Genomic DNA, 13138 nt, shown 5'->3' on the forward strand with positions numbered 1-13138 from the left:
ACACCCATGTACCAACCATGTAAATTTAATAAAAGTTAATCTATCTTGTTATTTTAAATACACAGTATTTTATTTATATGTATCTTATGAAGTATAATAAATTAAGCACACACATACCCATTACCCATCTCAAGATACTTATATATTCCTCCTTATCCTGTCTCCTTGCCGTCCCTACCTCCAGAAAAACATGACTTTGCTGAATACTTACCCTGAGCATTCCCTTGCCTTTAAACAAGAAGAATATTATGTTCCACTCTGTGACAATACCACAATTTACTTCTCTCAGTGAAAATGTGCATAGGTTTTCCTCAGGGTTGTTTTTTTTTTAACCCAAAGAAGGTTACTACAAGCATTCCTACACATGTCCTGGAGTTCATTTAAGGTATATGTATCTGGGAGGGTATGCTAAATTTTATAAGTGCTTTCCAAAGTAGTTATACAAATTTAAAACCTAACAGCACTGTCTGAGAAATCCCATTGCCACATTTACTAACACCTGATAACTGACCTCTCTTCGTTGCTAAGATAGTGTAAAATGGTAGGTATAAAATGGTTTCTTTATCTAGTCTTATTTTACCTTCCCAGGTAACAGTGAAGGTATGTAACTTCTCATATTTATCTTCCATGTGTATTACCTCTTATTGTATATATTTATTAATACATATATAGGTTGGAAAAGTATAAACATATGCATCCTGATGGAACATATGAGGGCATGCATAAATACCAAAATCAAGTATTTTATCTCCAGGACAGAATGGAGGGGAATACCATCAAGACACATCAACTGTTCTGAATTTTTACTTCTTCAATTGAGTAATTCCAATACTTATTATGTTATTCTGTACATGTTTTTGTATCTTTGAAATAATTAAATTATAAAATATAAAGAGAGAGTAGAACACATGATCAACCAGCAAGAAATTGGTAAATAGAGCATCCACGACCTTTTATGAAAAAGTACTCAAAGGAACACTTGGACCACCAAGAATTAAATAAAAACTAAAACTTGGGAACAGTTAAGCTGTGATGCTATAAGATGCTAATGATAAACATTAAAGTCACTTAAACACAGAAATAAAGGCTAAACAATATGAATTACAATTATAGAAAAGGATGTTTTTCCCCCTCAGAAAGCAATACAATGTAACTCTGAAAAGTATTATGGAACCAGCACAAGACAACCGCTTACCAGCAAAAATCAGGAAGGGGGATTATAAATTAATTACTTTCCATAGAAGTAATCAATAGATGCAGCATCACTTTCTGTTAAATCAAGACACAGAAAATTAAATATATAGCAATTTATTTAAAAGCTATATATTTATTAAATAAATATATAGCTATTTATTTAAATATCTTTATTTAAAAGAGATTAGGAAAACTAGGCACAAATTATAAACTTTCCCCACTCCAGGAAACTGTTGCAATCAAGGATATTAACCTTCACTTTATTAAATCCAATGTTCAATTCTCATCTCAGTTTTCATCTTATTTAACTCATCAGCAGTATTTGACAAAGCTAATTGTTGTTCTCTCTGAAACTTTAAATTGACTTGTGAGGCATCACTTTCCAATCGAAACAGTAACAAGATTATGTTTTGGAAGGAAGGGGAATTTGACAAAATGACAGTAAAGTTCATCTGGAAAAAGAAACAACTGAATAAAGTCAGAAATCCCTCCAAAATAAAGAAAATTAAGTGGAAAAACCCCTACTAAATATTAAAATGCATTATAAAGCTTTACTCATTGAAAGAGTTTGGTACTGATACAAAATGAGAGGCCAATAAATAGAGGAGACCATAATCCAAATACAGTATTATTTGCAGAATTTCAAATCAGAAGAGAAAGGGTAATTAAATACATATTACAATGATGACTGGCTGGCCACATATAAAAACATAAAGCTGAATCATCACAGCAATATATAAAACAATTTTTAGGTGTAAAGAAAAAAGAAACTTAAAAGTATTTGTGAATTATTACTAGCCCTGGCACACTTAAGGACTTTCTGAACATGACCTAAAATTTAGAGAACAGAAAGGAAAGAACTAGTAAATTTGACACAAGTTCTAAAATAAATACCATAAATGAAGTAAAAATATACAGCCATGGCACTCCTAGGTATTTACCCAAATGAGTCAAAAATTTATATGTAAAACATGAGGAAAGAGGCCAATTTACTTACTAGGGAAAGAATTCCTATAAATTAATAAGAAAAATGTAGAAAAGACATGAATATGTAGCTTGCAACACAAGGAAACCCTATGAAAAGATGTTCAGCATGCACTCAAATTTAAATAAAAACTAATCAAGTAACTAGGTACTGTTAAATTTATCTACAAGGTTAGTGGAAGTTTTAAAAGGTTTGGTAACAAATATTTGATGAAAGTGGGCAGAAAGAGATTCTTAATTTAAACTAGCACAAGGGTTTTGGAGAACAGTTTGAAATCAATCAATTTTTTTAGATATCTGAAATTATCAAATCATCAATAATGTGTTTATATCAGTTGTTTTACCATTTTAACAAACATATAAACAAGAAAAAATCTATAAACATCTACTTATAAAGCTACAGGACATTATCACTTAATTAAATTATGGTATAAGTATGACACTGGAAGCCACACACACATTAAAAACAGAGTTACACACAAAAAGACATAAAAATGTTTATTTTTGAAGGAATAAAAAGTATGATTCCAGTGATCTTAAAAAAAAAGGGTATAACACATGTATCCTACATATGCAAGATATTTTATAAAGAGGGTGCCAAAGAATTGTTGTATACGTTTTATGTATAATGTAGATTTTTTTATATATGATTATTATATATAATGTGAACCACTTTAAAAAATGTAAATGTATTCAACTCTTAAAATCTAAATAAATATTTAAACCACATATAAAAACATAAAGCAGAATCTCTATGGAGCCAAAGGATGGGGGGGAAGACTTCAATTTCACGTTATTTGCTTTTGTACTTCTTGAGTTTGTTTCTTGAAGGTAATTTTCATAATTTTTAAACTGGATAATTTTTTTAAACCATTTCTTAGTGCTTTTCTTAAAATTCTGGTATAACTGATATTGTATTACTTTCAGGTATATAACATAACGATTCAATATTTGTTTATATTGCCAAACAATCACCACAATAAGTCCAGCTGACTCATCTGTTACCATACATAGGTAAAAAAATTTTCTCCTGTGATGAGAACTTTTAAGATCTATTTTCTTAGCAGCTTTCAAATATGCAATACAGTATTATATACTATAGTTACCATGCTATACATTATATATCCTCAGGACTTATTTATTCTGTTACTGGAAGTTTGTACCCTTTGGCCCCCTTCTTAGTGGTTTAAATATTTATTTAGATTTTAAGAGTTGAATACATTTACATTTTTTAAAAGTGTATCTACATTATATAATCATATATTAAAAAATCTACATTATACATAAAACGTTTCAGAGGCCAAACTTTTACAATGGCTGTACAACTCTCCCCTAAAGAATACTTAATAATATTTTCTACTAAAAAAATAACTGCTGGGATGTTAGAAGTCAGCAGCAACATTACAACATCAGGTAGGAATAACCCAGTCTTGACAGTAAGACATTACTGTATACACAGCCAAGTAAAAAAGAAAAAAAAAAAAAACTCAAGTTCTAACATGTTTTTTGCAAAGCTAAAGTGTTGCAAAGTCCCCCATTTGCAACACAGGGGCAGTTTCTTAAAGGTAAACACAGCCTAACCACATATACAGCCATGGCACTCCTAGGTATTTACCCAAATGAATCGAAAACTTTAAAAAACCTGCAAATGAATGTTTACAGCAGCTTTATTCATAACTACAAAAATTGGAGGCAACCAAGATGTCTTTCAAAGGTAATTATGTAAACTCTGGTACATCCAGACTATGGAATATTATTTAGTGATGAAACAGAGTAGGCTACCAAGACTCAAAATGAAATGGAGGAATTTTAACTGAATATAGTAAATGAAAGAAGCAAGTGTGAAAAGGATATATACTGTATGATTCCAGCTACGTGACATTCTGGAAAATGCACAGAGGAAATAAAAAGATCAGTAGTAGCAGGAGTTGGGGTAGGGATAAATGGATAGAGCACAGGGGATGTTTAGAGCAGTGAAACTAGTCTGCATGATACTGTAATGGTGGATCCATGTCATTATACATTTGGCAAAACCTATAGAATGTACAACAAAAGAGTGAAATCTTATTTAAATTATGGACTTTAGTTAATAATAATGTACAAAATATTGGTTCGTTAATTTTAACAAATTACCATACCAATGTAAGATGTTAATAACAGAGGAAACTGAGGGCAAGAAGAAGGGAATATATGGGAACTTTCTATTCAATTTCTCTGTAAACCTACAACTGCACTAAAAAATAACGTCTACCAATTTAACAACAACAAAAAGCAATTTGCAGGATCTCAAAGATCACAGGGAAGGGAAGAGTCCAGGGAAAGGAGCTAAGTTGGCAGTTACAGTTAAGGTGGGACAAAATTAGGTGATGGGATCTGAGCAGGATCCAGGGGGGCAAGCTCAGAAGCCAGGAGCACTTGCTCCTCCTGGTGAGCTCAGAGTGATCTACTTGTTTTGTCTTCTCCAAGCTCATGCATTCTTCAGTTCTTATTTCTTCAGGCTCAAAAACAATCAATAGAAGAGGAACCAAAATAAGTAACTCATTTTGTGTCAAGATTAACCTGAGAAAACCGTGTAGACTGTTGACTGGACTGCTTCTCTCAATCAGTCCTCTAGTTTTAAAAGCTCCCCAGATGAAACCTGGAATCCAGAATCTTCTCAGAATAAGAGGGGGAAATTCTGATATAGCAGCAAACAATAAGAGTCTCAAAGCTTTGGAAAGAGCCAAAACGACAAAAGCTAGAAACCTCAGAGCTTTGTCCACAAAGGTGTGATAACTTAATTAATTCAGAAATTCCAAGTATTTCCACCAGAGTTCCAGAATAGTGAAAAATCTTGGGATTCATCTGACTTAAGAAAAATCTTTAATTACATCTGGGTCACCCTAATGTTCTTTACACAATCAAGTCCTAGGTCTTTTCACTGCATGTGTTCACATGATGTGTGGCTCCCATCAGTGTGAAATGGAAGGATGACCTGTCCTGTGGGGAAGACAATGTGAAAGGAGCCACGAGCGGGGAAGAGCCAGCAAAATGCTGCCACCAAACCAGTCAGTGGAAGGCCCTTCCCTGGAGGCCTCCACCAGATCCTGATGCTACAGACCTGAGAAGCCTGGGATCTGTGTCTCTCAGGAGCTGAAGATCTCTCTTGCTGAGGTCCCTCCTGTCATCAAGTGTCCAAGGCCTGTGCGATGCCTTTTTGTTTGCCGCCATCCTCCTTCCCAGGAAGCTCCACGCTCCAGCCAGCTCTCCCACTGGCTCCCTGCCATGGCCAACCTCTTGGTTTTCACCTTGGTCGTATCCATCAGTATCACATATGCCATAGCCCTCACCTGGTTCTTTGGCCAAATCCTTTGTGACATTTGGCTGACTTCTGGCATCATGAGCTACACTGCATGGCCTCCAACTGTATCTCTGCACAACTGCCCTGAACAGCTGAGCCATCACTGATGCCCTATAGTATAACAAAGGCCAGATATGCTGCCTCCATAGTAACCACTGTATGGGCCGCCTTCATCTGTATCTCCATCCTGTTGCTCTTCTCCCAGGTCTCCTACATCAGCTACTCCACATATGGTGCCTTCCACATCTTGTCCGTGCTGCTCATCACCTTCTGAACAGCCTCCTGACACCACCATCATTTCAGCACAGCCCATTCATCATCATTCACTCTATGCCCTCAACCCCATTCTCCATGAGGAGTGCTCAAATTCAACCAGCTCCCCTCTGTTTGTCAATCACAGGAAAATCCAGCTTACTAACAGTATACTGAAGCAAGGGAATATTTGCAGCTCAATTAAGGAATGCCATAATAAAAATAATTATAGCTCTTTTGAGAACCTTAAACTGTCTCTAAACTTACTGTGTTCACTTTATTTTACATGGATCTAAAAATTAAAGCTACTTCTATTTTATCAGCAAACAATGGTCCAGAGGAGATTCACAAATGTTGATTCTGATCACGTTAGTGCAATAACTTTTACAACAAAGTAGAACATAATGGCTCTAAGCACTAAAAAATGACAAGTATAGAGGTAATTATCTTAAAAGAAACAGGAATAATCTAAACCAGTTTTGAAAGTAGCTATGTTATCTATCTGATAACTGTTTTAAGACAAATCAAAGTCTGTAAAATGACAAATGAGTGAGGCTGTGTAGTGTACTTGAATGAGCTCAGTTACTGGCCCTCTACCTTCTCCTGCAAAAAATAAAGAGACTAGACTTGTATGATGTCTATAGTGTCAAAAGCTTCAACACATATTCCCATCTAATCCTTCCAATGAGGAAGTTGTTGTAATGGGAAAAGCTGCATTCTGGAGGAAGATCAACCTTATGTCAAAATCTGAAGCTAACACTTTTTAGCTAAAGACTTATACAAATGAACCTCTCTCTTATCATATATGTCTGGGTTTGGTTTGTTTGTTTTAGATTTGTTTTTGTTTTGGGGGCAGGAATAAGGAAGCACGGGAGACAGGATACCAAAGTGTAAAAGTGTTTTATTAGTGGGTACAGAACTAATCTAATGAATCACCACTAACATTTTTTTATTTCTCTTATGAAATGGGAAAAGCTAGTTCAGAGTCCATTTCATGAAGTTAGAGTATATTTTTTGAAAGTTTTGGTTTAGCTATGTCCTCTAAAGACCTATACTATATGTAGATACAGATGAATGTTATAGTGTGTTACATGTAAAATATAATTTTATGTATGTAAAATATATTATCACGGCATAAAAATTTAGCCACTGATTGTGACAGAGCAATCATGAACTAAAAGCTACTGCCAAAAGTGGCAAGCATTAAGTGTCACTATTCTATTTTTACAAACTATGGTTACTTCAGAATAATAAGCTGTTAATTCTAACTTCAAATCTCCAGTTGCAGTTATTAAAAACTTTCTTTAAAATGTTTTTCTACTTAAAAATAAGACATGCATTACTTCCAAACAGCCTCTGGGTTCTAGCCAATACACTTATTACTTGGCAAAATCCACCATTACAAATGCATATCCTTTCACCCAGTAATTCTACTTCAAGGAATTTACCTAAAAATATACTTCACATATGGATAAACTATATATGTACAACTTTTTTGGCAGCATTTTATATAAAAGCAGAAATTTTAAGCAAATTAAACAGCCACCGGTAGAAACCTTATTATAAAAAGTGCAGTACAACGGAATTGGTAACAATGAATTAACCCTTGGAAGGAGTTTTTCAAAAAATATTAACACAAGGAAAGGAAGAGCAATAAGGAATGGTAACATTTGTGTTGAAAGAGACATTTTTGCTTTATGTGGAACATAACATATATAAAATGTTTCTTAAAGAATATAACAGGTAAACAGAAATAAAAGAATACATAATTTCTTGTATATCTGTAGACTGTTCCTGGAAGACTATATAAAGAACGGGAAGAGAAGTGAGTAGTTGCGGGGGAAAGGGTGAGAAGAATGTATGTATTTTATATATATTTATAAATATTTTAAATAATAAAATGGCATCTACTAACAAGATATAGTAAACTGATATTTGGAGTCATCAAATTTTTACATTTACTTATAGAAAGCAAATGAAAACCAAACTCATGTAATATAGGGCATGATCCTCTGTACATAAGAGAGAAGCTGCATTTGAGGTTTTGTAAAGAGAGTTTTATTCCTTAACTATTGTTAGAGGTTAAAAATAAATTTTTTTTCTGAGAAATCAGGAAAACAATTCCATTGACAATTGCATCAAAAAGAATAAAATGCCTAAGAATAAACCTAACCAAGGAGGTGAAAGACCTGTGCTCTGAACACTCTAAGACACTTATCAGAGAAACTGAAGAAGACACAAATGTAAATCAATCCCATCCTCATGGATAAGAAGAATTAATAGTCAAAATGGCCATCTTGACCAAAGCAATTTACAGATTCAATGCAATCCCTATCAAAGTACCAATGACATTTTTCAATGAAGTAGAGAAAATAATCCTAAAATTCATATGGAGCCACAAAAACCGCGAATAGCAAAAGCAATCCTGAGAAAGAGAAACAAAGCTGGGGGAATAATGCTCCCTGACTTTAAGCTTAATAAAGATAGAGTAATCAAAACGATGTGGTACTGGCACAAGAACAGTCCCAGAGATCAATAGAACAGAAGAGAGAGCCCAGATATAAACCCACACATATATGATCAATTAATATATGATAAAGGAACCATGAATATACAATGGGGAAAAGACAGCCTCTTCAATAACTGGTATTGGAAAAACTGGACAGCCATACCAGAGAATGAAACCAGATTACTGTCTAACCCCATACACAAAAGTAAACTCAAGATGGATCAAAGACCTGAATGTAAGTCATGAAACCATAAAACTCCTACAAGAAAACATAGGCAAAAATCTCTTGAACATAAATATGAGCAATTTTTTCCTGTCATATCTCCTCAGGAAACAAAGTAAAAAATGAACAAGTGGGACTACATCAAACTAAAAAGCTTCTATACAGCAAAGGAGACCATTAGCAGAACAAAAAGGCAACCTACAGTATGGGAGAATATATTCATAAACAACAAGGGATTAGCATCCAAAATATATAAAGAACTCATATGCCTCAACACCAAAAAAACAAATAACCCAATTAAAAAATGTGTGCAAGACCTCAACAGACATTTTTCCAAAGAAGAAATACAGATGGCCAACAGGCACGTAAAAATATGCTCTACATCACTAATCATTAGAGAGATGCAAATCAAAACCACAATGAAATACCACCTCATGCCAGTCAGAATGGCCACTATCCAAAAGACAAGAAATACCAAGTGTTGGTGAGAGCATGGAGAAATGGGAACCCTCCTACCCTGTTGGTGGAAATGTAAACTGGTGCAGCTACTGCTATGTTTATCTCCTCATTATTTACAATAGCGAAGTTATGGAAGCAACCTAAGTGTCACCAATAGATGAATGATAAGGAAGGTATGATATATACACACAATGGGCTATTACTCAGCCACTTGGGGTAAAAAAAAAAGGAAATCCTGCCACTTGCAGCAATATAGAAGGTATCACGCTAAGTGAAATAAGCCAGGTAGAGAAAGACAAATACCATGAGATTTCACTTATATGTAGAATATAAAAAACAAAACAAAAGGAACAAAACAACAGTAGATTCACAGACATTGAAAAGTGACAGGTGATTACCATGAGGAAAGGGTGGAGGTGGGGGAAGGCGAGGGGGATAAAGGGGCACAAAAATTCTCAATCATAAGCTGGTCATAGGGATGGTAGCTAATGATTCTGTAACATTGTCCTATGTTGACAGATAGTAACTGTACTAGTGGGGGTTGAGGATTTAATAATATGAGTAACTGTTAAACGACTGTGTTGTATACTTGAAACAAAATAAGAAGGAATATCAATGATACTTCGATTTTTAAAAATGGAAAAAATAAATAACTAAAAGAAAAATAAATACAAACAAATTGGGAAAATATCAAATACTTTTCATTCTATCTCCTCAATGGAGATGAACAATAGATACAAGTGTCTATTACAACTGTTACCTCAAAGGTACCCCCTTAATCAAACTAAAAAAGAGGGAGGACAACTATTAATGCTTTACTTATTTATTCTAGAATTAGAATTTATTTATTCTAGAATTCTAGAATCCAATAATGATTAAGGTAAAAGAGCAAGGAAGTCCTTCCTTTCCCTGACACATGTACATTACATGTTAACTATAAAAGCATGTTTTTCTACTCAAAATTGTAGTCTTTTAATAGATGGAGTTGCAAACACCCTAAGTCCATGTACTAAACTAAAATTCATGCCATTACAGTTTCAATGTAAGAGAGAAGATCAGAAGAGGCAGAAGAATGTCAAGGCAACCACTTTGGCAACCAAAAAGGCACTTTGCAAACAGCAGTATGAAAAATACTACTGAAGATACTAATAGTGTTTTCTTTAAAATTTTAAAAACTGAATATGCAACGCAGTTTTAACAATCTACCTATTGCAATAAGAGTTTCAATTAATAACTGCAGAAACATAAACAGAGGAATGAGAAAGACCCTTTGATGGCATGTAGTGATAGCTTGGTGATAGGAATGTGGGACAAGTTGTGGGACGCTAAGCTCAAGAACACCTGCATCGTACCTTCTTCTGGAGAACGTTAACCTTCCGCTCCTTCACATCCAGCATGTCCTTGAGGTCATGTATCTCTCCAGCTTGCGTCCCCTTCTCCTCAGCCATGTCCTGAATTTGTTTTGTCTTCTTGTTCAGCATGGTTTCTTTCTCTTCCAAACGCAATCGGAGAGCATCCACCTAAGAATGTAAGATTTTTACAAATAATTAAAAAGGAACAGAATTACTTCAAAACAGATATGTACAGTTGTTTAAATCACACTACTACAGTAAATTTTCATTAGAATTAAATAAAATTCCACTCTAAATATAATTATTATTTTAGAAATTAAACCCTAAAACTTTATGAGCACTTTTATAATAAAAATAGAATTTGTAACAGTGAAATTTACCATGCTATCAGGATAAGTAGACCTGACCCAAGGGGACAATTGGAGAATTATTATTAAGAGGATGGGTTTTGCTACTTCTATAAAAGTAGTGTAATCCACAACTATATTACTCAAACTTTATGTGTATTAGAATCACCTGGTTCATATATACAGATTTCCAGGCCCAGCCCCAGTTTCTGATTCAGTAGGTTTGTGCTCAAGAATTAGTCTAAGTCCCCAAGGATGCTACACTGCTTCAGAAAATCTAAAAAAATTAGAAAGAAAACCACAAATATCACTAAGCAATACCCTTGCTGTATTGGATAATACAGTCTAGCTGTAGAACATAATGTCTCTGCACAGACAATCCCATAATGCACTTAGATAGCTGTGCAAGGCAAAGCAAAAAGCCCCAGACAAGTCAGCTCAAGTCTGGGATCCAGTTACCTTTATTCTCAAAGTTTCACAGCTCTCATTAGATGTAACATTAACTAGATTCTAATGATACATATTTTTAAATCTATTCACTGCAAATTTCATCAAGCATACTCACCACCAAATTTTCTCTTTTTTTTTCTTTTCTGCTTATGATTTATAATTCAGCAAATAGTAACGTATTTGACCACAGGAAAACAGGGAGGTGGATCTCTTTTATCTTAAGACACTCTTGTTCAATAAAAATATAATGTAAATCATACATGCAAAACACATATGAAATTTTAAATTTCCTAGCAGCCACATTAAAAAATAAAAGAAATGGGTAAAATTAATTTTACTAATACATTTTAGTATATCTACAATATTGTCATTTCAAACATATAATCCATATTAAAAATAGTAAGCTATTTTACATTTTTGTTTCATACTAAATCTTCAAAGTCTAATGTATATTGTAATTTATATCTCAATTTGGACTAGCCATAGTACTTTCAAGTGCTCAGAAGCCACATGTGGATGGTAACTACACACTGACAGTGTTCATCTAAGCTATCAAGTATGTTGCTATAAAACATTGTTAATTTTAAACTTGTCCTATATTATTTTTTTCTATCTGTGGATTAAACCTTCCCCCCATACACACACACAACCAGGTAATATGAGTAATGACTCACATCTTGAGTACACCAAAACGCTAAGAAAGATGTACTAGTATGTCTAAACTATGAGGTATCGGAGAACCATATGTATGGTGGTATACTGCTCAATAAGTATTATGGAAAATTTCCTAGGAGACTGGTCTCATTTGAGATTGCTACAGTTAAGTCATGATGTACTTAGAAATTATGCTGGACTATGCTGAAAGGGAAAAACACATCAATAAACCAGATTTCATGATGCCAAACTACATTTCTACCAACTAGTCCAATATCACCAGTTTCATCAAGGCAGAAATTGGAAAAGTAACCTTTTTAGGTCTTATTTATAATTCTTCACCAAAAATCTACCATGCCCCCTCATTAAATACTTTTCCACCTTCAATTTTCCTCTATTCTACTTCAATAAATGATATATGGTTAACCTTATTATATTCTCAAAAGGCCCATAAAAGAACTTTCAAATACTGAAAATCTCATTTTTGAAACATTATTTTCTTCCTTCTATGCCTATTAAATCTACTCTTTGTGCATTAACATGATCTCTGATTCATCATCCCTATCTTTTTTGTTATTCATCGCTTTTCTGGTTTTACTTGTTTTTCTCCCAGCCTGAGCAATCATTTCAAACACAGCCTCTCATGATCTCCTTTTTTATCTGTCATATTTATTTTACAAACCTTTACTTTTATATTTAAAAGTTTTTTTCATTCTACCCTCAGACTTCTGAACTTTCCTGCATAAGGTCATGTATATGCTTGCCAACCATATGCATAGTACATTTAAAATGCTCACAATTCTATTCTCAAGCATCATTATTTGCTTCCCTTGTATTCTTCCCTGTGGAAAATGTCGCTCTCCCATGGCAGCCTCGGACACTGGGACTTAGAGAGGAAGACACTCCCAAGATCTCACAGCTGTAAGTTAGTGGGAAGAGCAGGGATTTAAGTGGTCTGTCACCAGATCCTACGACCTTAACCAGTAATTCTGTAATACTCCTTCCCTAAGAGCTAGACAAAAAAAGATTATATATGGACAAGTAGTGATTCTACAGCATCTTACTATGTTGAAGGACAGTGACTGTGAACTTGCTGACAAGTAGTGATTTTACAGCATCTTACTATGTTGATGGACAGTGACTGTGAACGGGGATGTGAGGGGGACTTGGTGAAGGGGGGAGCCTAGTAAACATAATGTCCTTCATGTAATTGTAGATTAATGACACCAAAATAAAATAAAATAAAATAAAAGATTATATATGTATGATGTCTTGCACATAAAATTCTAGAAAATGCAAAGTAATTATAATAATAGAGAACAGATAAAGGATTGCCTGGGAATGAGGGAAGAAGTGGAGAGTAGTGAAGAATAG

The 13138-nt window shown here is 34.1% G+C and overlaps 1 protein-coding gene across 15 annotated transcripts in view; it reads right to left on the bottom strand.

The window, feature by feature from the left end:
- The window catches only part of ERC1 (ELKS/RAB6-interacting/CAST family member 1), a 730429-nt gene that overhangs the window by 515419 nt on the left and 201872 nt on the right, over nucleotides 1-13138 (bottom strand). For all 15 annotated transcript variants that reach the window (XM_057492538.1, XM_036907416.2, XM_057492541.1 and 12 more), the window contains one exon: nucleotides 10314-10481. In XM_057492538.1, coding sequence (XP_057348521.1) covers nucleotides 10314-10481 — 168 coding nt within the window. The remainder of the gene's footprint in view (nucleotides 1-10313; nucleotides 10482-13138) is intronic.

This window comes from Manis pentadactyla, chromosome 14 (assembly GCF_030020395.1).
Source record: "Manis pentadactyla isolate mManPen7 chromosome 14, mManPen7.hap1, whole genome shotgun sequence".
NCBI lineage: Eukaryota > Metazoa > Chordata > Mammalia > Pholidota > Manidae > Manis > Manis pentadactyla.